Source organism: Melanotaenia boesemani, chromosome 6, assembly GCF_017639745.1.
Source record: "Melanotaenia boesemani isolate fMelBoe1 chromosome 6, fMelBoe1.pri, whole genome shotgun sequence".
Lineage (NCBI taxonomy): Eukaryota > Metazoa > Chordata > Actinopteri > Atheriniformes > Melanotaeniidae > Melanotaenia > Melanotaenia boesemani.
The window spans coordinates 15022118-15048924 of NC_055687.1; the positions used below are offsets into that span (position 1 = coordinate 15022118).

At 39.1% G+C, this 26807-nt stretch overlaps 1 protein-coding gene across 5 annotated transcripts; it reads right to left on the reverse strand.

Moving 5' to 3' along the window:
• Positions 1-346: 346 nt before the first annotated feature.
• Positions 347-26760, reverse strand: lipeb (lipase, hormone-sensitive b). 5 transcript variants are annotated; one of them, XM_041988012.1, is made up of 16 exons: positions 26625-26751; positions 26124-26160; positions 23407-23447; positions 19286-19527; positions 18138-18422; positions 17424-17514; positions 17044-17070; positions 15640-15785; positions 15094-15279; positions 14311-14463; positions 10635-10779; positions 8379-8606; positions 7234-7434; positions 5878-6059; positions 4891-5157; positions 347-4405 (listed from the first exon to the last, which is right to left on the reverse strand). In XM_041988012.1, exons 1-16 carry the CDS (start codon positions 26713-26715, stop codon positions 4007-4009), a joined length of 2721 nt encoding a protein of 906 aa, XP_041843946.1. In that variant the 5' UTR covers positions 26716-26751; the 3' UTR covers positions 347-4006. The 5 variants fall into 5 exon arrangements, with proteins under 5 accessions (XP_041843946.1, XP_041843947.1, XP_041843951.1 ...); XM_041988013.1 differs by lacking the exon at positions 17044-17070; XM_041988017.1 differs by lacking the exon at positions 26124-26160 and having other exon boundaries at positions 26625-26706.
• Between the last annotated feature and the right edge of the window lie 47 nt (positions 26761-26807).

The window sequence follows — 26807 nt, forward strand, 5'->3', positions numbered from 1 at the left end:
CTTTATGTGTTTATTTTGCTTAATTTTTATGTATTTGTAAACTGTATTTGGCTGCTACCTTGGCCAGATCTCTCTTGTAAAAGAGATTCTGAATCTCAATGGGACTTCCTGGTTAAATAAAGGTTAGATATTGACAGTTCTGCGCATTATATATCTTCAAATATGACCTAAAAATTATAAAAAAAAAAATTTAATTCAAATGATGTCAGATAATCAAACATTTAAAATTCACTTAATGAATTAATGAGTTTGATCATCTAAACCAGAATTTATAAATGACCTTTCCTCCGTGACCTTTTCATTCATGCAAAGAAAATCTTCATTCATTCTGGACACAACTGCAGCATTTATGGCAGAATATATTTATTTAGATAAAAATCAACAAAGGAAGAAACCAGCCTACACATAGTGCATCAGATATACTATCATGGAACCTGCACAGAAAATGCAGAGAATTCAAACTGCAATCAATCTGATTAACAATTTTGAAAGAAAAAATATCTACATGAATAATAATCATGCATATACATTCTGTTTTTTTTATTCACAGGTTTGCACTTGTGGTGTTTTCAGCAAAATGACAACTTAAACAGATAAAAAGTAAACTTTAAATATTTTATCCCCAGTATATGGCTTGTTTTTCTCTCTTTTTTTCATTTTTGAAAAGACTAAAACTACATTATGACTGATGCAGCACAATATGCATATGGAGTGCTATGACACAGACAGGCTATGACATTGACCAGCACCTGCATTTTAAATAGGAGTGGTTAACAGTAAACATCAAAACAAAGATACTACATCTGTTTCTATGGCTGCAGTCTTTGGTTCTGCTTTAAACTTCAACCATGAACGAAAGCCATCCAACTCTTTCTAGTATATGTCATAAGGAAGCATTTCTGGGAAATGCTTGAGGTTAGTTTAACACATTGTTGTATTTTTTACAGGTCGGCCTTTAAGAAACTTACACCAACTTTAAATCAAGTGTTACTGCGTGTTGGTGTGAGCTGTGAAGCTAAAGCTTGAAGTGATTGAAATTCATTGCACAAAAATACATAGCATCACTGTATTTCTGACTGAGGAGGCAGAGACTGAAAATAAAAATAATGCTAGCGTGTAAAGTATGTTACTTTCCTGTAAATGCTGCCTTGGATGAAGTCATCAGCTAGCACATTATAAATGAGCAAAAAAAAAAAAAAAAGACTAAATCTGAACAAAACTAAACAAAAACTCTAAATCCACAACTTACAGGGAAGATTAGAGTATAAAATTGTTTCACCGACATAAATAAATCAAACTATGAGCAATTGAATTTAAAACTACACTGAAATAATAATTTCATCTCATAGATGCAGTCAACATATAAGCATCAGAACAAGCCCCCCAACTTTGTCAGGAACAGGGAAATTAAAGTTAACACTGACTACTATGAAATCATCTCACCAGAACACCAGATGGGCTCTCCGGGCCATCACCTGCACTCATGAAGCGTAACAGGCCAATCGGGCTACGAGGCATGTCAAGGCTAATACACAGTAGGTGTAAGAATTTGACACAGTTATTTTTACATTTTCATGCAAACCATCTATCAGCTCAGCTGTCTATCATTTGTAGTGTTCTCAACATCGGTGAATAAGTCTATACACAGCATATAAAAAGACTGTTATCCCTTAGAGGCTTGACAACATAAAAGAGGTTACCATCAACAAAAATAATTAATCCAATGAATAGTCTCTTGACTTTAAAGTGCCATTCTAGCCTTTATGTGAACACATGACACAAACAATGAGGTTGCTTCCACATGGGTACTCATGTTTCCCCACACAAAACACACTACTGAGATCATGCGAGTGTGCACACATAGACTCCAACAGACACACGAAGACCAAGAGAAGAGGACAAACAATGACACATACACAGGCTTTAGCTCAAAATAAACTTGCACTGATCAACAACTGCAGCAAAAGTGCACCGTGAGCATAAAAAGTGGCTTTTGAAGCAAGTTCAGACTTCAGCCCAACGGTTCACAGAGAGCGAGAATATAACTTCTTTCCTCTTCGTGGGCTTCGTTCTTCCCATCAATCTGACTAAAAATATTGCAGTAAGTACGTCTGTAGCTGACAGAACCCAGTGTGGTCTAATCCTGTAGCTGCTGTTGAAAATCCTGCCCTTCTTCAGGGGGAGGATTTTGCACTCAGAGCGTCAGCTAAATCCTATTCATCAAACAGCGTCCCTCTCTGCAGACCTGGCAACCTCGGCCCGTTACCAGGCAAGGGACGGACAGAGCCAGCATTGTTGGCAACTATATTTAGTTGGACCTGATATATGGACTAACCATCTGAAGGACATTTTTGTGTACTTCAAAGTGCTTTAATGGTAATGAGCTCAGATTGCCCTCAAGTTTTCAAAAACAAAAGCAACCCAAAATGTAGCTGAGGGAAGGAGAAATATGGGATCAGCGGCCACTTTTCATACAGGCAAATACAAGCAAGAGGCTTTTACAAAGCACTTTTGCAGTTGCTTTTCACAGTAGGGGTCCACAAGCTTTGCCTGAAGGTCTCTGTTAAAAAACAAACAAACAAACAAAAGAAAAAAAGAATCTAGTTGTCAGGTCAGAAATCCCCAGGCTGGAAAGAAGTGGTACTCTGACATCCTGCAAAGAGAAGCAGTGAGCAACACCTGGAGATAAGCTGCGACAACCTGCAAGGAAATCAGTGCAGTCAAGTTTAAAATGTGTATTGATAGCTGAGAGCTGGGCTTTTTACTGCTCTGCTCTAACTCCATTTCTGCAAGAGGAGAATACTGAGAAAATCTTTCCAGTCTTGAAATATTGGGGGAAAAAAAAACTCATGCCTGCTGAGAGCCATTATGTCCAAAGATAGGACCACATCCTGTTTTCACTGTCACATCAATAAAATTCAGTCTTTGGGTTACTAAATTCACCACTACAAATAGCAAAAGGCAACTGCGAGACAGGACATTCTGTCCCTTTGTTATACTTTACAGTTTCTCTTTACAATAACTATATTCTACTGATTGGAAAGGCCAGGGATGTCAGAGCAGCTGATGCTAAAATAGCAGTGGTAGATATAGAGCATATTTAAAGCCATTGTATAAACAGCAAAGGATTACATTACATAGTATAGTGCACAAATCAAAACAAGCCTGTCAGGACTCGAGGATTGTAACAGCAATACAAACTGATATAAATAACTAAACTAATACTCTTGCATAGATTTAATCTTATTAAAACAGAATGTTGAGAAAGAAGCAAATCAATCCCTCCAGTTTGGAGTCTTTCACTCTGTTGTGTTTTAGATCTGTAATTATATTTGGGTGAAAGTCTGAGTTACTATCCACAAAAAAAAAGCTGTATTGACTGCCAAAGTGGCTTAATGAACAGCACAATGTGGAGTTATTAAGTGTGATTTAAGAGTGGATCCCTATAGGACAAGTTGCCATTTTGATGCTGATGACTACACAGAAGCATACAGTGTGCCCACCACTAGCTGATTAGGGTCTGTCTCGGCCTAGATGAATAACCCATTTAGGCGTCATCTTAAGAATCATCCACGCTGCTTTATGTCCGAGCCTCTGCAGCCTGATGGCAGTTCTTTTAAGTGTGCTGCATGTGGGTGAGTGCTGGTCTTTGATCTAAGGAGCTTCTGAATCATCATTTCATTCTGAAACATAACTGTTTTAAGTGGGTGTGTTCGTTTTGTCTGCCAGATATGCAATGGTGTATAATGCTGCACAGACAAGTGGTAGTAATTGTAAAGCAGATCAAGATGCATTTCAGCGCTCCACCTCCTCTTGTTTTGTCTTTCAAACACAGAAATCTCCTAGACTGCCCCCTCCCGCCCACTGCTGCTTTTCAGGATCCTGCCTTCATCTCTCATTTAGGCATTGCACTGCCTACGTCTGACTGACTTTCATTTACTCTTCCTCCCATCACTCTTTGGGTGAACTTCAGTCACCTTTTTTTTTCTTTCAAATCTAACTTTATTTAAGCACCGATGCCACCAGCATCAGTGTTATTCTGGGCTGCCACTGAGCCCTCCCCATCAGCTATTTTAGCCCCTCTACCAACAGCTGGCTCTGTTTCCTCAATGGGGCCAACAAAGAGAGAACCAGTTTCCCCAGAAGAAGCTGATAGGCCTCTATCGGTCCGTTCCAGCTTGCGGTGTTTACGTGGCTCTGGGGGCGTGTCCTTCTGGGTGAAGACGGCGCGAATTCGCTCCACGCAGATGTTAGCAGCCTCCCTCGTTTCCCTGGAGAGTTGCGATAGGCTGAGGAAGCCATGGGGGAGGTCGTCCACCACACACAGAGTGACAGGCTGGTCTATGTTCCTCAAACGCTTGGCAAACATCACCGAGTCATCCAGCATGGGGTCTAATGCACAAGCCTGAGATGGGAAGAAAGAAGGAGGGGGAAAAAGAGAAGGAAAGGGGAAAAGCAAATTTAAACTCCCTTCAGACATGTCAGGAATCTTAATTAAGGGATGAAGAAAAAGAAGCCAAGCATTCCGGTTTCTTTTGTCCCAGCTTTCTTTTCACACTTGCTGACTCACTAAAGCCACTTAAAAATCAGCACTAGCTTCCTCATTTTTATACAACACACTCCTCGGAAGAAAAAACATGTTCTGACCTCACCTACCACTGTAAACACTGAAAATCTCTTGATACCCATTTTGAGGCCGCTTCCATTCCTCCTTGTACACTCTGGGGGATTTTGTGACAGAATTTTAAAAAAAAATCTACTTTTGATTCATTCTAAAATCACCAAGTCTCATCTTTTAAGGCAACAAAAAGTTCTCTCTTTGTTATTTTTTTTTTTAAAGAAGCTATTGTGCAAGCAAATGTAAATGGATCACCAAACCACTTTTCTTACCACTATGTGTACAGGTGGCAGTCCTTTCAGCATGCTATCAGGGGCCAGCAGTGGTGAGCAGAAAGGATCCTTGACCACTGGAGAAGTCTGCACCTTCATCTCAGCCAGCTGCTCAGAGCGCAGGGGCTCAAACCCCAGAGGAAACTCTCTGGGGTGCTTCAGTTCTGATCCATCCTCTCCAACAGGGGGAGGTATGGCCACAGAGGACAGGTCATCGGAAATTGAGGGATCTTGGTCCTTGGTTAGGAAGAAACTCACATCTTCTAGCTACATAACCCAAAAAAAAAAATGTACAACCGTTCAGAGGAAGTATTTTATATTTCAATATTTTACAAAGACATCACTTGGTGCCTGTAGAAATTAAAATCTTTATCCAAATGCTTCAGTCTTGTCTAAATAATCTCAATTTCAAGAAGAAAAGGCATATTTAGAATCTTATGTAATTTCTCTTATGCCATTTTTCCACTAGCTAGGCACTAATCCAGTCTGCCTGTGAGAAAATGCATGCAGAGATAATCTGCAACACCTTGCCAGTGCCTTCTCACAACCAAAGGGTTTGGATTTTCTGCAAGTATTTTAAAGCCAGAGCCATTTGTGAGGGATGAGTGATATAATCTCAGCTGAGTTCATCAAAGTGAAACCTGCACGTTGCTGCTGGGTAGATAATGTATCATAGAGAGCCAAAATATCTCCATGCTGCAAAACTTTTTAACCTCTTAAAAAGTCAACAACTCTACAGTAAAATCCTTTTAATGTAAGCTATGTGGAACCAGTTATAACCTGATCTTAAGCATGATGTTAGTGGTATTCCTCTTCACTGTCATGGCTCAACATTACCCATGTTCATATAAAAACAGGTAAAATCCTCATACCCGTTCGTACACTGCAGCTCTTGTTTTTTTTTTTTAAGGTGTTAACATTGTCCAGACAAAAGCATAAGCCATGAGCAAGCTAATCTAAATATAAATAAATTCAAGCGTGACGTACAGCGCGCTCAGAGACCAGCGGTGGACTTTGGGGAACAGAGCTGTTGTGTGCTCCCAAGTCCTGGCAAGTCTTGCTCTTCACAGATAATTTCCTGGTGGGGAACTCTGATGGCTCAGAGGGCACAGGCGGGTCAGCGTGAGGAGAAGAGATTGATGCTGCAGAAATGCTTTTCCTTACTGTGTCTAGAAACATAAAGCAGGAAATAGATTAATGAATGAAAAAAGAAAATCAACTCAAACAATAAAAATAACTTCTAAATATTAAAACCATTAACCCCACCAAGTAAACAACTTCAGGTCAAAGAGGTCAACTCTAATTCACCTGGGCTTAATTGTAGTTGGAGGACATATGAAAAATAAACTAGTTTCCACTTATACATCTGTATGACCAATAGTTAAAAGCTTAAAATGTAAACTGGGATATATCAATAAAAGAGAGAAAAGGTAGGTGGATAAAATCCAAAAGGTGCTGTCACTGTGATATCATCTGCCCACCCTGAGCTGTCAAAACACCACTGAAAGCATCGTCAGGGCTGGTCACCTCAAAAAGCACTACTGAGCTCCTACCTTTTAAATAATGAACCATCTCAGCATCATGATGGCTTTTTAATAATATACACCCACCTATGACACCCTCATTAGATTGGGCTTACAGCTGCAACGATGTCACCCAGCTATGGCGGCACTGTGGAAATTACAGCTCCCCCTCAGATTCATGGTGGCTACAATTAACAATTACTGTCAAGGCCCTGCTGCTCCAAATTGGAAAACTGCTACCAATGAGGCTAGAGGAGCATTATCCAACAGGGTAGGCAAAGACATCTGGTTAAATGGTGAAAAACAGGGGTCCACATCAGTGACCTTCTTCACATGCGTTGTGAATTAACTTAGGCAGACTTTTCTTGGATGATAAGACTTAACAAGCTTAATACATTAATATACTGATAATGTGGGAGGGGAACAGCACACATACACAAAACTCACACAAACTTAAGCAGCAGTCCTCATTAGGACATTTCATTCATAACTTTAATTTGTGCGTAAATCCACATGTCGTTCCAAATCCCAAACCAGGACCATGGGAATTAACTTTGCCTCATTAGTGCCAGGCTTTGGTACCAATAAGGACTGCTTGTAGGAAGAAAAACATCTCACGGAGGCAACAAAAACAAGTGCACACAAACAACACCTCAGCTGTACTGTCAGCTCGGAGATATGATCAAAGACACAAACAGTCTGCATCTATAGAAAACTTTAAATGTAATAGCTGCAAAGCATGACATTTACAAGCCACCCACATCGTTCTAACGCCCATACTTACTACACACACACACACCAACTCACAAACACAACACACCGGTTGCAGGTGTATCAGTAGCTTCTGATGGTGCCTCTGCAGCTGTGCTGGGGGAGGAAGAGGCTCTGTTGGGATCCAGCAGAGAGTGGATCCAGTTGGAGGCTCCCTGTCGGAAATCTCGCAGCAACAACGCTGTATCTCTCCTCACCAGGCTCAGTGTGCTCACTTTTTCTACTTGCTTCTCAGTCTGTGGCTCGGTGCCTTGAGATGAGATGCACAGGGAGGAAAATGAGATGTACAAAAGAGATGAAGGTTTTCTTCGGCAGGCAAAGTAATAGGCAAAGCCATCACAGAAAACATAGTGCAGTAAAGAAAACTAATGTTAGGGTGGGTTCATTACCATCCCACAACTATCCTTGCATTAGAGATGGATGGAAAAGAAAAATATGTTTTAGTTCAGTTGCTGAGTGGAGACGCAACATAGACCAAATCTGTGCCAGTGGAAAAAAAACGGTGATCTTAATATAAAACAATAAACAAGTTTCCCCTGCTGTTCACAAGCGTTAATGACAGTTTATGAAAAATATCTTTCTGTAGTGAAAGTTTAGTTACACAGTTCCATTCTTAAAGATAAGAATAGATAGAAGAGGAACAGTTATCTTATAGCTAAAGGAATGTTTTAGAAAACTATGTTACTTGAAGTTTATTATTATTATGGTGTAAATTATGTCTTTTTCTTGCCATCTATAAAACTAGATTATTTACACTTTACACACTGCGGACAAGGTAGTGAATTAAGAAAACAATTAGATACAGGAGCATAAGACAGTTTTATGATTAATGATACTCTCCTTTAAACCAGAATAGGTGCTATGCAGAAATGAACTAATTACTTGATTAGTATACAGAGAGCCTTGTGTAATTTTTTTCAATAAATCAATTCATTTATATCAGCTGATAATGGAAACAATAGTTCCTGCCCCAGGAAGAAATCTTAATTTATTAATCACCTTTGCCTCAATAATAGTTAGCTCCATCATTACTACTTATCCTAATCATTTTGCAGGCTAACTTGAAAGAAAGGAACAATTAGAACAGTTTATATACAGGTCTCTACCTAATGAAACCAGGAAAAAAATACAGAAACCTGGCTAAATGTTTTAGAAAAATAAACAAATCACACAAACATGCACACACACTCCTACCTGCGTAGGCACTAAGGCACCTGGAGAGCACACTAAGAGGCAGCAGGGGATCCATAAGCGTAAGCAGACGGGAGGGCGATGCGTAGGCCGTCAGCAGGGTAGCTGGATAGGCTGCCACAATGCCATCTGGCATTCGTACACCAAAGGCAGCAGCGCGCATTGATGTCGTCACACATAAATTTCCTCCCGCGCTGTCACCAGCCAAGCATACCTTCTCTCCAGTCCATCCTGGAAAGATTCAAATAAAAAATAAATAAATAAACAATAATAATAATAATAATTGAAAAACTGAAAAATACATTTTTACAAAACTTAAAAATGCAAAACAGCAGCGTCTTTTCTTTCCACCAAACTGATAAAAAAACATGTGTTGCCTCATAGTCCGTCTCAGAGGGCTGATACTCTCTTTGCATAACAACACAAAACACATTGCACTTCAATCATTGTTAATTTGACACAGTGTGCTTCAGTTACTCGATGCAACCCAAACTGAGTGGATGGCTTCTGTTTTCTGTCTGAATATTGAGAATCACAGTTTGTTTGATATTGCTGAACAGCAAGCAGAGAGCAGGAAGCACGGAGCACGGTCAATTTCCATGTGATGAATGAATCCTCGCAGCAGATACAGGCAACTAGTGGATTCATCAAGGCACTCTACAGACACACACGGCTTCCTACAGAGGCGACTGAAGGCTTCTCATAACTTACCTTTCTCTTATCATAACATCACTGATGCATTTTGTTTTGATATAGATTGATATATTTTTTTAAAATGTCAAACCTAATGATCTTGTGGACTTGTGGTATGAAAGTGCCTTTATAGATGAATGACTTCTGTAGGGCCACTACCATTAAAGCCCGAGTGGTGAAGAGAAGGGCTAATTTTTTTGTTTTTCTAATCATCACAAAGGAACTCTGGATCTCATTTATAGTCACTGCTGGGCTCTTGGATTCCCTCTCTGCTTTAATGGCAGGCTACAGACCACTGTTTCAACCTCATGACTTGGTTTTCATTTTGAAATGCACCATCAGCTGTGACACTTGATATAGTCTAATGAGCGTATCTTTGCAATTACATTCAGTAAATGAAATCAAATTATTACAATCTAGATGTCTCATAGCTCAGCACTAAACATCTTACAGGAACTGAAAATTTGTGAAAATGGGATATTTCAGACTTTGTATTTAAAAAATTTACAAAACATGCATGTTAGGTTAATTATTGATTCTAAATTAACCATAAAAGTGAATGTCATGGTTATAGAATCTATAACAAATGAATTGTTCTGTATAACTATCTGGTTATACAGAACATTTAATTTGTTCTGTGGCGGACAAGCGAACATATCTGGTGTGTACTCTGCCGCTTGCCTGTAGTTGAGATTATAGACAGAAGAAAAAGCAGAGAACTGAAAACATTTTAAGGCCAGAAATATTCTTTAACCACTTGCTTGTCTAGGTTAATGGCTAGGCTGAGGGTGTAATTATTCACATGCCCATTTCTCTCTTATGAAAGATTCTTATGCCTATGAGATCTCAGTATGCATCAGATTTGCAGATTTGTAGAATGTCAACACTCAATATGGTGGTAACCGAAGAATTTAGTATTTGTTTGATGTTAAAATCCCAAAATAAAAAGAAAATGGCATAGATGGTCCATACAATTAAGGATGTAAGACATTCAGTTATATTTCCTCCTACACTGACCCTACAGGACCATCCATCTAGTCATTTTCTGCTGTTTATCCAGAACTGGGTCACAGGAGCAGTATTTTGAGCAGAGATCCCCAAGCCAACTGTGATAAGTCTCTACAGTGAGTCCAGGATCTACCCCTAGGGATTTCTTCTGATGGGATATAGATTAAACACCTCCCTAGGGAGAAACCTAGAAGACATTGAGACAATATATCCAAACTAACTTAAATCAACTCCTTTCGATGCAGAGGAGCAGCAACACTACTCTGAGACTGTCCTGGATGACTGACCTCCTCAACCCATCTCCTAGGACGTGTCCTGATATCCTGAAGAAACAGCTCATTTTAGCCACTTGTTTTTGCAAATTGTTTACCTGCATGTAGCATCTTACAAACACTGATGCAGATTATTTGTATAAAATAAGTGGGGCGGAGTACACTGTGAGCAAGCCATACAAAATTTGTATTACTTTAAAGAGTTAACAGAACATGGCAGAATAAAAACTCAGTGCCCCAGAGTAACCTCATTATAGCTGATGCTGTGTGTGTTTGATGCATGTACCTAGTAGGTGGTGGTTTCTCAGAGCCCAACAGTAAGCATAGAAACACTCTTCCAGGGCCCTAGGGAAGGGGGCTTCAGGGGCCAGAGAGTAATCCACTGAAAGGATGGGGACACCAAGGTCCTGGGACCAACTCTTTAGATAGGGCTGCACAAAAAAACCAAAAGACAGATGGGTGGTGTTAAAAATAGGAAAACCTATTGAGGGTATACAGTATATTATTAAATGTACAAGAAACAGTAGCTGTCACAATAAAACAGGGAGACAATGACAAAAAGAAAAGACAAGGATAAAAAGTTATGAACACTTTGTGACTCTCTGATGTCATCTGTCTGCTTTTTGGCTTACCGTCTAGACAAAAAAGAATGAAAGCTGCCCTCACAGTCACCTCCATTTCTTTTCTTTTCATACAGTAATAACAAAAGGTGCCCACATGTCCTACTTTGCACAGAATGAGGTGTTCTGGATTTATAAAGGTGGTCAATAAAACTAACAGCCAGAATACTGAGTGATTCTCCTTTGATGTTCTGTCGGGTTAAGTGTTTACTGTACTTATGAATTGACCTTGAAATGTGAGGGAGGGATTAAATCTTGATGTGACACAACACTCTTTCCATAAAGCATCTCCAGTTTCCTCCTCTCTCACTATCCAGCACACTTTGATGTTAAAGAAGAATGACATCTCAATACACAAAACCAGGTAAATTAGTGTATATACGTTTATACGCAGTTTCACTAACCAGAGATTCAACATGAATAAAGAGAGAAAACAGCAGTCAGATGTGTAAGGGATAATGCCCGACGACCGCGTCAGACGGTTCACGCCTCCACATCATCCATTAATTTATGATAATGGACACCTCGAAGGGCATTATCCCACTTGTACCATAGTCACTTATGAAAGAAATAAATATTAAATCAATTATTAATACGTTAATGTTGTTTTTTTACAGTTAAAATCATAAGGCTTTTCACAAGAAGCAGCTGAGTGGACTATTTAATATCTCTCGTTGTGACGTATCGCCAAGGTAACCGGCTCTGACACAGAACCTGCAGCTCGGTCGGCCGCAGCTTTTGCATTAGACCTGATCAGTGGAGGGAAGGAAGATGACACAAAGTATGTTACGTTACATGACACAAAGTATCATTTCAGAGGGCGGGTGAAGCTCTTACAGCTTGTGTGTGTCCAGAGGATGATGTGACATTTTGTTTCAAAGTCCACACATAGTTTCCTAAATCGTTTTTATTGCAAGAAATATTATCCACCATTCACTCTGATCATTAAATGTGTATCAAGCAAGTAAGTCTATCCTAAATCGTTTTTATAATGTTATTCCACCATTGACCCTGTATCAAGTATGTAAGTAAGGTAATCAAGACAGAAAGACCGGCGACAACTTATTTAAAATTAAATGCAACATTGCTGTTGATCGTGACATTTCATAAAGATACTGGCATGTCCATAGTGGCGTTTGAAGGACGGAGATTTAACATTTGTGGACCCTGACCACTGGTGGTTGGGACGTTGCGGGACGACCAAATGTTGCTCCATTCTCGTCTCTCCTGGACTGACAGAGCCCAATAAGCCTGCACCTGCTTTCACAGCAATGCACACCACAGACATGATCTGGCATGTCTCCAGCCCTGCATCTCAGTTTCTGTTGCTACGGTTACAAAATAGCGTTTAGTCAGCACAATAATTTAGAACAATGAGTCTATTTGACCGGAACTTCTTTCATAGCTGTCCATTATCACTTTTTAATGGACACCCTCCAGCCAATCAGAATCGAGTATTCACCCAGACCATGGTATAAAGTGTTTTTAAAGCCTACCAATCAAAGTAAATCTCAGTTTAGGATAACTGAGTGAGACTGCATCTTGATTATGGCTCTGTTCAGGCACAATAGATTGGCAAGGGTATTCCTAAGGTGTGGAAAAACGTGATACTGAGTGGGAACACTGGCCATTGTCTGTAGTCTAATGACATTGGATGAGCCTGTTGGCAGACCTGCCAGGCAGACAGCTAATCACCAGGCTGCATAAAAGAAAGGATGGACTCATAACACATGGCAAAAGAGGAGGTGCACCTTTTTATTGAGTTGGGACCCAGGCTGGTTAATTCTACAAGACTCTGGAAACTCTTTACACACACCCTTCCTGCTCACAAAGAAAAACAACTCCACATAGACACACACACAAACCAGTTTGCAGGGTCCCAAAGAGGGAATTACATTTTTATTTTCAGATACACAAAGCTGTTAATCAACACTTCTTTACTGTATTATCTGACACCTCACAGTCTGCCCAAGTTGCAAAATTCACAGATGTCATTACATCCATTCACGATGGCAGCTCGCAGTGCAATGAGCCCACTGCAGGCTCTTAAATCTGAGTTCAAATTCTATTTAGCAAGAGGACATGAGAGACAGGATCAGGGGACAACACTGGCCTCTACCATCACAAGGTTTTAATTTTCTGTTCTTGATTTTTTGTCCTTCCCTAAGGCCTCAGAAAAATTCAGAGGGAGGCAATTGTGTGGTGCCAAAATGCAAAACAATGAAATAAATAAAATTAAAAAAGGAGATGTGAGGAAGACCACTAAATGGACAATAAGATTTTCTAAGATATTAGCAGGATTGTGAGGGAGCATGTACTAAAAATGACAGAAGAGCGAGAAGAGCAGTCTGACAAGTCTTCCATTAGTGCCTGGGGTAATCTTTCTCTGCGGGGTTATACAATTTTCCGTTAACTCAACATGACAGCCCTTCTCACCTCTGTAATTGCTCCTTCTCATTCTCAAGTTACTATGCAGCTGCAGATCAAGGATGCCTACGTCCTTTGCAATTTCACAGAACACTGTCTTCCAACAGTTAAAGAATGTGGACAGCTACAGATGACCATATCAAAAATGGAATAAACATGAAGCAGGGGCACTAACCATAATCATAATTATCTCTATCAATAAGAATGTAGAAAATAAATGCAGGACAAGAGCGCCTCTTGTAAAAATAAATAAATAAATATCAAGTTATAGATACAAGTCAATAACCAGATGCAACAATAAATGACACAGACAAGAGCCAGCTTTATACACATCTGTGCTGTTAAGAAAGCATAGTGTGGTCAAGGTGTCTCTATTAAATTCTAAAGGAATAATGACAAAGATAATTATGTTAACGACCCATTACACGGTGCACTGCTAAGAGGAAAAAGCAGGCCAGTAACCCCTGTGGCCTTCTGTCTACTTGTGCCTGTCTCTTCAACACTAATTATCTGGGGTTCAATTACAATTAGTTTAACACAACAGCATTGAGTGAATACGAAGGTGGAAGCTGCCTTGATGACACCGTCTAATATTTTAAGAACACAACCTCTGAGCATATTCTTTTTTAATCTGCACAAAACTGCTAAATAACAATGTTAAATTATAACATTTTTTTCTTGTGCATTCCATGAATATCACAACTGAGTCAATAAAGGGTTACACACCAAAGTGTGTTAAAGTAATAGATTAAATAAAAACTTTAGGTTGTTTTTCTTTATATAAATAAATTTATAAAAAATAATTACAGTCTGGAGTAACTATTTCACTCTTGTATTCTAAGTAATGAATACCCAATTTCAGTAACTAAGAGTTTCTGAAATTGGGTTAGATCCTGTAGGACAGCACCATCTCACCTCATGGGATTTGGAAGTCTGGGCAACAAAGCCTCCCCCATGAAAGTGGATCAGGAGGCAGGGAGAGGAAGGCAGGCGCTTGGTCTTCAGTCCCAGGGATAGAGAAATAGCACCACCCTCAGAGCGGGAGAGAGATAGCAGAGTTTCACTGTCCTGGAGAGACGGACAAAAAAAGCATTATCAATAGGAGTAACTTTAAAAAATAACTTAACATGGAAGATCTGCTAAAAAAGTCTGAAAATTTTCATGATTATTATTCATGATAAACTGTATGTAGGATCAAGGTTGGTATATTTTATTGCTTGTTTCAGTAGGGCTCTTTAAGATCTGGATTAACTAGAAGTTTTGCAACAGCTTGTTGGCCAACCCATCTTGCAAAGCAAGTAAGTATGTTAATTCCCATCCATCAAAGGAGGGAGGGTTTCTGCTTGTGAAGGCTTGTATGATCACTGGCTTAAACTTTATTTTGATAAAATATCTGGTGCCAGGCAACAAAAAAAAAATAAAGAGCTGGAAAAAAAATTACAAAGCAAAAGTAAAATAAATAACCAGAAAGAGAAATTTAACTGTGAAAAATTTTAAAACACCATTTTTTTTATGACTGGTAATTCTGTTTGTAACAAGATTCATTAATCAAGACACTACTAAAGAATTCTTGAGACACAAGTGTGCTGTATTCAAAGTACAAGAGCTAGTCTAGTTTTGCATAAAATTTAAAAAGTTTTTTTTTTAATGATTTTAAAGGATGCCACAACAGCACAAGTTGAATACTGATTCAGGTACCTGTCCTTCATGCAAGTCATAAGAGATGAGTCTCATCTGAACCGGAGCAGTGCCGATGTGGGCTGATGGAGGAGCTATGGTTACAGATGTTCTGTGATTGGCTGCCAACGGAAGGTCAAAGGGCACAGGGGGCACAGAAAGAGCTCGATTCACCTTAACTTGAGTAGATGTCATACTGGCGAGACTCTGGAGGAAAGTGAAAAAAGATGGACATTAAAGCTAAAAAGAAAAAAAAACTGAAAAAAGAGTAAGTTCAAGCGATAGTCCGGCCACTAGAGAGAAAGAAAACTGAATGAATAAATCATGAACCCTACTGAATAAATTGAATTCCACTCTATTATTATTAATGGCCTGTAGGCAAAACCACAGAAAGACAGAAAGGGGCTTTTATCAGAGTAATGTACTATACATGTGGCACAGCTTTAAAATTAAAAACAGGGCAGTGCACTGATACCTGTGCATGGCTAATCAATGATAACACCAGTAGAACACAAACTCCTAAAAGCATACATGTCTTTTCATAAAAAGCATTAACAATCTCCTCACCGAAAGGACCTCAGTCTCAGTGATGTTCCAGAAAGTTTTCCAGAAATGGACATCCAGATTCTGAGTGATTCGTTCAAATTCTGTCCCTCTCAGCTCTGGGTCGATGGCATACTTTCCTGAGGTAAAGAAAGAGCTGGCTGCCACACCTAGGAAGGAGGAACAAGTGAACATGATTAGAAGAATGTATGAAAGATGAGAACACGGCATGGTCGAAGTTAGGCCTGGTACACATAACGATTTTTGGGCTGTTTTTGTCCCGATTTTGCCTCTTCCCGACCTCGGACAGCAAACACTCGATTATCGTGAGATTTCCCTGTCCAATTATCATTTGGTGTGTGGTGTGTTACGAGTCGATTTATCCCAATAATCCGCCCAGATATGGGTCATAGCAGACAATCGGAACTATTGACTATGCTAAATATTTCAGAGCAGATTTCTGAGAAACGCCATGACTGGATGGTCACATGGCACGGAATGTAGCCAATCAGAGAGCGAGGTGGCTGGGGAACAAGGAAGTAAATAAAGTCCGTGTTCACACCGTCCCCAGTCTGTTATATTTTTTCAGTTCTGGTTTTTAACAATAGTCCTAAGACCACCATCATCCCTCGTCCTTGCGTTTTCTGAATGTTACTATGTTTCTTCTTCTTTATTTTTTGCCGGTTGTTGATATGTTTCTTCTTCTACGTTTCGACGTTTGTCTAGTTCGGAGGATTAGATTGTAGATAAGTTGCGGGACAGCATCGTTATGTGTGTGTTGTTTTGTGATTACATTTTCGGAGCACACCACACACAATACGATCAAAACTGATTTTTTTTATCTTTACGTGTGAGGTCTCGACCAGATAAAAATCTCATAAGATTAAAAAAATCGTTATGTGTGTACCAGGCCTTAACAGCAATGAAAAAGAAAAAAAAATAGATAGTCGTCACGTAAAGAACGGGAGGAAGGACAAGACAGAGCTCTAAGTAATGAGTATGAGAGCAAAGACTTTACAAAGTCAAATCAGCGACAATGAGTAAAGGAAGGAATTAACAATAAAGCTGCAATAACTAAAAGGACCAAAGAAAGCAGGACTGAAAAATGTTTGCAATGACACGGCAAACTTCAGAAATGTGGATTTGGTAGATAGCCTAACTAACTCAAACACGATAATCTGGCTTTAAAATGAGAGCAGATAATATCTCTGTCATCAAGGATGCTTCAGACCTTTTTGCCAGTTTAGACAAGAAACACTAAATTATATTATAATTTTAACCAGACTTTAATCTCATGTTTACTGCCTATTAAAACAAGTTGTAGTGGGATCTTATTTTTCCAGATATGTTCATATAGCCTCTCAGTTCAATATTGAGGACTAAAATAAAAAAAAATATAAAAAAAAGTAGAGGTTCCAGTAGACTCACCATATGGTGCAATACCTCCTGTGTCCACTGTGGTGCAGCATAGAGCATAAGAAACCATGAGAGTGGGATAATTCATTTTAAAATATAAAATGTTTATCTCTGTATATGTGTGCATTGCATGAATGTGCACATGATAGTACATCTTCTATCTCTGCCTTTGTACATATTTGTGTGTGCATGCCAAAAACATTCTAAAAAATACAAGAAGCACACCAGCTACCCCTCGAGATTCCAAAGGCTGAGAGAGCATCTACTATCCAAACACACGACATCAAAAAGGTACAGAGTCAGGGGCCAAAGAGCAATGCAGAATGATGAATGAATGAGAACAATGTGGCTGGATGATGAGAGGGTGCAGCTGCTGATGAGATGATGCTGACCTATTCCTGACTGATGGCGCCTGTAGTTTTCTCCAAAGGCAACAAGGCCAATAGCGATGGTCTGAAGACATGGCCGAATGGCTGGAGTAAACTAAAAGGAGAGATGAACAAGAGAGAAATACTTCAATTCTAATCCACAAACTACAGATTTAAAAAGAAGAAACAGAGCATGTGTAAAAGTCAAGCCAGTCAAACAAAGTGAAACACAGATGAGTGTATTTCAGAGGAGCATAAGGCATTATAAATTAATAAAAAGCAAGGTTTCATCATTTTTCACCCCTTTAGATTTCTTTTGGCCTTTGTCCGCTGAGGGTTCAGCACATCTCATTAAGCTCAACTGAGAACAGAGAGGAGTAGCTCCATCCATCCACCCCCATTCACTTTCCTCAGAAGGATTGGATAGCGGGATTAATTTGGTGCTCAGCATTTCTTTCCTGGCTTCACATCTTCTTGAGATTGAACCCAATACTCTGACATTTACCAGAATTACAAAGATAAGTGCACGCAATTGCTTGTCTTGATGTGAAAACTACTGTGTTTCAGGCTGCTTTTCATTACCTTTTCCTTTGTATTATTTACAAAAAGTACCTTCATCTCAAGTGTTCCATTTTTGTTAGAGCAAAATAAAATATTAGTACCATCAAGCAAGAGGTAATGTTAATTCTTTTCCTCCCCATATGCTAATATTTACCATTGTGAGAAAGATCTTCTCACCTGAAAGCCCAAGCAACGGCCATAGAAGCACCCCTTATGCATGGATGAGTATTCACGGACAAAACTCTCACTAAGTCCGCTTTCATCCTGGAAAAACAGGTTTCCGTGGCTGTTGTCATGCAGCATGCGCTGAGCCAGGTATAGCAGGGCACGTAGCTGACACAGTGCATTGCAGTACGCCTCCATCTCCCCGGCATTATGTGCTACTCGGAAGAAGATGCTGCGGCGGTTGGCCGAGATGTAGCGCCCCTTGTGGATGATGTGGAGAAGACAGCAACGCACAACCTAAAAACAGTGTTGGGAATATGTCATTAAATCTTTGGGGATTAGTTTAAAAAAATATATATCTTCAGTTTAAAAACACAAATACCAAATTCAAATTACTACGCTTAATTTAAGAAGAGATTGATTAGATAAAATGACTAGCAATTCTGTTAATATCCAGTACATACAAGTCCACAATTTTCATGAAATTCTGTTTATTTCTGGAATAATATAAATTGAAACGGATGTGTCCACTCTGAATTATAACAACATAACTCATAGCTCTTTAAACTGTGCTCTTATTAAAGAGGCATATCCTCTGGGTGCGCTTAAATTGTAATAGAGATTAGTGTGGTAAGCTTACAGGAAGAAAACGAGTGTGACAGTATGCCCAAATGTAAGCATGTTGTTGGGGAAAAAAAAAAAAAAAAAAAAAAACCCTTCCGCTTCACCAGGGTGTTACAGATTAGTCAGAGCAGTACTGAAGGGATAAGACGGATTAAAAATTTGGAAATCGAGAGGCTAAAAAACAGAGCAGCATTCATTTGCTGCTAGTTTCAATCAGGTGTGGTGAGCTGCAGCAACTGAAGGTCATGATATTTTATCAATATCAGGAAAAGAAAGTACAGAGGATACAGAAGTGGTGGATCACTGGAGCTAAAGTATGTTATCTAACCTGATTTGCAACATAAAATCAATTTCTGAAATAAATGTACTGACCTTGAAAGAAAGCAATATCAAGTCAAAGACTTACCATTGAGTAGTTTCTCACGAGAGAGAATATTGATAACAATGTACTAAAGTTTGAGAGTTTAGTACTCCAAGTTTCACCAGGTTAAATACTTGAGTCATACACACTAAAAAAAAACCTTCACATAGCTTACCTTGACCAGTGAGCGATAGCCATTTGCAGGTATGTGTGGGTCAAAATCAAAATGATGATAAACGGCAGCGAAGCCAGAAATAACGGGTTCCAGACTGCGAGCGTGCTCCTGGATCAGATTCATGGTCTCCACCAGCCGACGTGCTGCATCGGCCTGGGATCCTTTGGCTCCTCCTGAGAAGAAAGCTGCATTTTCTTCGCACACACTGTACAGGGCTGCAAACACTGCCTTGGTGTCCATCACTGAGAGCAGGGAAAACAGGAAAGGAAAGCAGAGGATGAGACAGAGAAAGAACTTTTTTCTGTGTATTCAGAAAAAGGTCCAATTAATGTAACTAAATATATTTCAGTGGGGAACCACTCTTTACTCCTCTCATGTATGTATGTAAAAACTTTACACTCATGTTGCATCTACTTGCATTAAGTTTATGATGTCATACTTATACAACTTTATATGCATAATAAAATATATTATAGTATGACTTGCTGTAGTTGCACAAATGAGGCAATCAGCTTGATCTTGCAAGCATAAAGAGAGCAAACTCCACACCCACAGCTGTAATAAACATGTGATGAGCACTGTACCAAATGGGATATTGGATATATATATTCTACAAAGTGTTCTTAGTCCCATTAACTAAGCCCCTGTGGTCTGGTGTATGACAGCTCATTGATTTAAATGTGTTAAGCAAGCCCTGAAATTAAAAGTTGTAAACCCAGTCTAAGCAGCCAAAATCCCCCAAGATGTAGGCAGGCATGCAAGGAACCGGAGAAGGCAGAGGCCTTCTGCTAACATCATGCTGCTGGGAACAAACAGATTACTCAGAAAGTGAGAAAAACACAAACACACTCACATAAGAGTCCCAAAGGGAGGTCTACAACTGACAACACACAGATGAATGTGTTTATTCGGTGTGCTCATATCTCAACTCAAATGTAGAGTAAATATCCAGCACCATGTCCCTGTTGGACTCCCTTTGTTGGACAGCTCTTCCCTTGAGTCACCTGACACCTCAGTTTCCATAACAAGTCCTGGAGACTAGCTGATACTTACTGTATAGGGAGACTGGCACACTGAGAGACAGAGTTAAGAGAAAAAGACTAAAACACAGGAGAAAATCTAATTTCATTCTGACTGAATTCATTAAATGACAGAAGCATATGCTGCTGGAAATATGATAAATTAAAAACCACTGCTTAAGACTGACTGTGCTGTCTTAAATCATCAAAAGTTACTTAATGAACAGAAAAATTACATTAATCACAAATCCTTAAAGATGTGGAAATATAACTTTTACTACCCTTAAATAAAAGAGATTTTTTAAGTAAAAGCAGCTCAATAAATTTCTGCAAATACCCTAAGTATCATCATGGTTTGGGGTGAAGAGGTTGCCTACGAATGCTAAAAATGTGACACAATACATCTGAAAAGAAATATAATCTCGAGGGTTACAGAAAAATTGAACCCTAATCACACAATTATTATACTTTTCCCTGCCACTCAGGATGAGTAATAGAAGGGGCTATTTCAGTTCGCTGGGAGAAATCATATCCCCCAGACATCTGCAGAGACATTTATCAGCCAGACAACTTTTCACAAGAACACTTACTGAATGAAAAAATCTCTGCAATTGCTACCCATCTGCTTTTATGTCTTTACTGGCATACAGTTAACATCCCGCTTACATTTCATGTCTTAGAGGAAAAGAACCCCAATCAACAGAAACAATTTAGTACACGGATCCTAATTTGTAAGTGTTAAAATCTTTGAAAGAAATAACTAAATCATGTCCAGCTGAATTCCTGTGAAAAATATACTCATTAACTTGACTCTAAATCTAAATGTTACAAAGCAGAACCTGCCAATGAGCCAGGAATTAGACAGTCTGATTATTTGTTTTGTCATTTGTATGTAGCCCTTGGCCTACCTAACCAGTCCTCTTGATAACTGGTACACACTCTTTATTTACCTGATTGGACACATGTAGCATGTAAATAACCAACAGTTCATGAAACTGCAAATTGCAAATGCATTTGTTTTATGACATTATGACTTGTTTGTGCCTCTGAAATTACACAATAGCAGACATTTTCCATTTAAGCTAGTATTTTGTGGCTTTTTCCACAAGCTGACCAAACATTCCACAGCTCTTTTTTCCTTCAATCTAGTTGTGAAAAAAACACCTAGCTGCTGCACAAAATATGGTACGGAAAACCAGAGAGCAGGAGAGTCTGGACAGCACTCAATTATTTATCTAATGTGATCAGTTTCTTTGACTGGATTCCTACGAACACAGAGTCAAATGTCAAATGAAAACCTACTACTACTCTTTCTGCTTGTCTCCTTAAGTACTTAAATGGAGCTCACACTAGGGCTGTATGTGAAAGACACATGTTTGTAAAATCTCAGGAACTTTTACGCAACATGCACCAGGCAAAATGCATTTTGGTATTCATATTTAATGCCAAAATGTTCAGTTGCTGTAGGAATAAGCAGTGCATGTGTGAAAGCTTGCTCACAGGGCATACAAGTCACAGAATAGTTGGCAAAGTACCGACTTCTCTGAAGACTTCATTTGGAATACAACTTTTTCCTAACAGCATTTGGGATAAGCCGCTCTTTAAATAACAATTCAGTATAACATACACCTGCAATCAGACTATAAAAACTACAGTTCAATGATTCCAGAAGATAGAAATGTTTGCACTGACTATACTAAGTATATATAAGATTTCTTTTGGTAATACTTTTTATGTTAGAACCACTGGAAGGACTCTCCTATCCTGGATGGTTTGGTCTCTAAATAACAGCATCACAATTTCTCTCTGATGTTTTATTTACACTTGTCTGTAATTTTAAAACAAACTAACTGTGCAGGTTGAAATTAAGTTAACATTTCTTTTTGTTCTAGAGTGAAAGATAGCAGAGGTACAGCAGGAACTGATAACATCTGAGTTTTCATCAACTCACCATGATGTCATACAAGCATCACACAAATGTATCACAAACATCAATGAAAATCAAGAATGACAAGCTTGCAACACATTTAAAACAATCTAACAGCTAAGAAACACAATATTTACAGCTCTGGGATTGCTCCACCTTAGGATTTGGTCAACAGTCACAGGATTACACATAGATATGAACGTTCAGAGCATAAAAACATGCAGAGCAGTTACTTCATACTGAACAACACTATACTTTGCATTAGCAGAAACGGCTAAGAAATGCCCTTTCTTCTGTATGCAGACAAGCATTGACAGCGGTGTAGTTTTAGCAGATACAGTGACCAGTCTAGTCAAGCCAACCATGTTGTTAAAGTCAAACCCGTTTGAGCACATATCCAAAATACAAATTACATTGCCTAATTGAAGCAGGGGCCCACCCTTCTCATATGTGTGAGGCAATGGGCCTGATTTTGACAGAGTAAGCTACGGATGAACGTTACAAACCCAGATCAGCATAAGCAGCTCAGAAACTTAACGGCAGTCAGCAGACATTATACCCAGATCTAACATAAGTGAGCATATCATTTGCAAATAATATGCTTACAACACAGCTAGGCAGTACCATCTCATCAAAAGCTCAGAGTTCAAACATACCATGGTTAAATAAAGATCTCACTCTTGTTTGACCTGAGGGTAAAGCTTAAAATAGTGAAACGACAAAGGCGCCATTACACTACAGATTCGCTGTCGATACAGAATTCCTAACTACAGGGGTCACAGGGAAAAACATGACTCACCTACAGGCCGTATTACCCCAGTCTTTTGAGCAAATGTCCTTGGTCACCTCCAATGATGTCAGAACTGCACATTAAATTTCAACGCTGTCCTTTTATGTTGCTCTAAAGCAAGTGGCCGCTGTACGCAACTATTATGTTGTACCTGCTCTCTCCACATAAAAGATATATGAGAGTGGGTATTAATAAATCATGTATGTCAACCAACGCCAGCAAGATTACAGTCTGTGGCTCCCGTGGGGCCCAACGTACAGTGTGAACTGTGTTTGCATTAAGTTAACTGCAGACTGCCTTTAGTGTGGAATAGAACTGGTGGTTATGGGTGAACAAACTTCAAAGCAGAACGACTAAAAGAAGTAAAAGAAATAAAAAAGTTTACCAGCATCTGAGTTCAAGGCTTTGTCCATGTCTGTCTCCTCTCTTCCACGAAAGCAATGAGATAATGGAGAAAAAGAGAGTGAGAATGAGAGAGAAAAAGTGGAAGGGGTGGTAGGGAGGATTTTCTAATTCTTGTTGTGTTAGTCGATTCCTTATCCTTGCAATATGTCTTCAGCTTTCAGCTTGTGTATGCAAGCCTGTCATAAAGATTTCTGTTGAAGCAACATGCTGTCCTTCCCTTTTCTATCTGCTGGTTCCTCCCATGCCTCACTGGGACAAAAAAAAATAGAAAAATCAACAAACATCCCCAGCCCAGTTAACTTTCTCCCTGTGACAGCAGGCAATTCTGCCATTGGCTGTTCAAATGGCAACACCCTGACATCTTCAACTCATTTGGCAAAACAAAAACAATGCCAAGAGAGGAAAAGATTGAATAGTTTTCAATATGATTTACTTTCTATTTTTAAAGGTTAGAGGAATAAATGTGAACAAAGAGCAGTTGTCAAGCAGCATATTAACTTAAAGTTAAGAAAATGGCTTTAAAATTTAATAGGTGACAGGAACCAGGGCACAAAAATTCACCTAATAACTGTTTTATAATAAAACTATATTGATAAAAACCTTCCGTTAGTAGTTAGAACTATATTTATGCTATTCAGTAAACACAAATCTATATCTGTCTACTCTATGATAACCTAGTGTTATAGTGTTTTGGTGGTACCCAGGTTCCGTTTTACTCATTTAAATGAGCCAATTCTTCAGAAATGCTAAAGGTTGAGAAAGCACGGAAAGTACAGCCAATTTAGAAAACTTAGAAACAGATGGTGATAATGTAATTTGAAGAACATTTTTTCTTGGATACTCATGTCCTTGCAGAGGGCATTTTGGCTCAAAGAATAGATGACCGTTCCATAACTCGATCAAGGGAGACATGACCTCCTCCTTAGTGATGAAAATACACAAACACAGCTACACTCATGAAGAAAAAATGTTGTTTCTGCTGTATTTGTTTTCGTTCTTGTTCTTTTTTTTTTTTACTCAAACTAAAACAGTTGTCAATTTCTTTGGGTGATCTTTTAGCATGTTGATTTATAAGCTTCTTTCATGGAAAATATCCTGAAATGTCAAGAAAAATAAATGCAAATAATAAAATTGTTAATGTTAGCTATAAGCTAATAATGTTTGCTGTTGCTGTAATAAGTCAAAGGTAACAGAAAAAGGTCAGCTGACACAGGTTTCGGGGGGGTATTGACTATAGCTCATAAATCCAACACTGGCACTTTGTTCAATGTCTTCCATAATCATTATTCATTCCTCCATAATCGTTATTTGCAGTTCCTAACCATTTCTGATGCATCTACAATTGACAGAAAGGGCAAGAAACCATACCATCTTATCACTCCTACTATTAGAAAATAGTAATTTGTCTGGAAAAGTCTGCTTCTTTACATTTATTGTCACACAGCAAGTTTCAGGCATTCACGAAGCTTTATGAGAGTCACTGTAACTGAGCTAGTCCTTTTTGCCTGTACAGATCATGTATTGACCATTTCAAATTTTTACAACTGTTTTTGGTTTTCCATTTATCATGTCTAAACCATTCTATTACCTAGAAATGTAAGGCCTCATTGAATATGCACTCTAGAGCATGAAAACACTGACAGTTCTTTGAAGTGGAACTCCCCCTTCTGGCACAAAGCTCTCATCTGTCCTTGCAAGCAGCAAGTCTCAAGATCTGTCACATGGGTGGAATTAACCCCCTGGGCTCATTTATGTTTATATTATGTTTTGAGTTTAATGAAATATTACATGGGGTGTACTTTTCTTTAGCTTTTTCATAAGTCTTTTACACTACATGTGTATCTATGGGAGGCATGTTTCAAAAATAGAAACCTCGGAAGAGGAAGAGCCCCCACCAGGGGCTCTGTAATGTCCCGACAGAGAAGTTTCACACACTTACAAGGTCAAAGGCGACAACAGGAAACTAGTAACAATAAGCCTGCACACCTCCACCCACCCAACAAATGTAGGGCTAAGTTCAGTACTTTAATGCAATGACTGATTATAAAGGAAATCACAATTCAGACAATGAAATTTTATGAAAACTAAGACTTCACAGTTGTTATAATTACATAAGACTGCTTAAAGAAAGAGATTCCTCTAATTTTGTTATATAATTCTAAGCCTATTAAAACACAATAGTTACAAATGGGTAGTTTAAGAGATTATATCATCAAGACCAATGTAATGTAGAAGGGCAAAGCTAATAGTAATGCAGTGGAGCTAGTTAGATGAGATATATTTATGGTAAGGCTGGGGGCAGGTTAACATTAGAATAGAGCTAAAGGGGAAAAGGGCTGGTCGTTAAGTCCTTGAAGCTGTCTCACAATGCCGGTGTCAGTTTAGCATACGCATAGTGCAAACTAACTGCACCTAACCCTAACCTTTACTCGTGATGCGCATTAACGTAATGTATGCTACTCTGATGCGTATGCTAAACTGACAGAACACCGGCATGCTACCATCATTCAGACTTTTCATTTATCAACCTGACTGAGTCAGACCACTTTCGCAACTTATTACGGCGTCACCATGAATTCCTTTAATATACTAATACACAGCTCAGTACGACAACACATCCTTTATATTCGTATCTCACACTTGCTGCTTAATCACGGTAATCTAGTCCGACTTCCTCTTTGTTTATGCTTGGAGTACCTGCTCAAGTGGGTCCTGTCAGGATCAGCGCTTGAGACTAAGGGCACAGAAAATAATATATAAAAAAAAAGAAGAAGAAGAAAGAAAAGAAAAGAAAGGTTTATATGAATACATGTATGTGTAAAATTTGCCGCTAGTTAAAATCTATTAAGGCGATTACATTATTACCAGTGCTAACGTTGTAACTATTAGTACTAATACTGTAGCTATGACTAAGAGATGCTTCTAACGACAGACATGCCTGTGACAGAGATTGGCAAAATGTTTCTTTCAGCAAAACTTTCATACTGTCTAGTATATTTTATCAATATCTCTTGGTTTAATGTAATACGCCATTCAAGAGATCTAAACTGTTGATATAAACTCAGTGGTTGCTACTCTAGGACAGCTAACCTAGCTGCTAACCAGCGCTTGCGGGAGGAGACAGCGTCTTCATGGGGGAGTTATTACAAGGACAAGAGGCGGGGGCTGAGTTTGACACAGCACGAAAAAAAAACTCACCCACAGGACCCTCTTTGAATCTGGAAGAGCGTCTTCCATTCATACCCCTCTCCAATCTTCCGTTCCCTCCACCTTTCTTGCTCGACGCCATCTTCGCCCACTCTGACTACGCACCTCCTCTCATCTCTCTCCTACATACCTACCTGCCAGCGCCTTGGTCCCCGCCCCTGCCAAAAATTTAAG

Bases quoted from the DNA above. Each gene is read 5' to 3' on its own strand.
- lipeb (XM_041988012.1), bottom strand. From the start codon at position 26,715: ATGGCGTCGAGCAAGAAAGGTGGAGGGAACGGAAGATTGGAGAGGGGT. The intron at 23,448-26,123 runs GTACTCCAAGCA...CTTTCGTGGAAG, and splicing joins GACAGGACCCACTTGAGCAG to AGAGGAGACAGACATGGACA. The intron at 15,786-17,043 runs GTGAGTCTACTG...CCTCCTTCCTAG, and splicing joins AGGAGGTATTGCACCATATG to GTGTGGCAGCCAGCTCTTTC.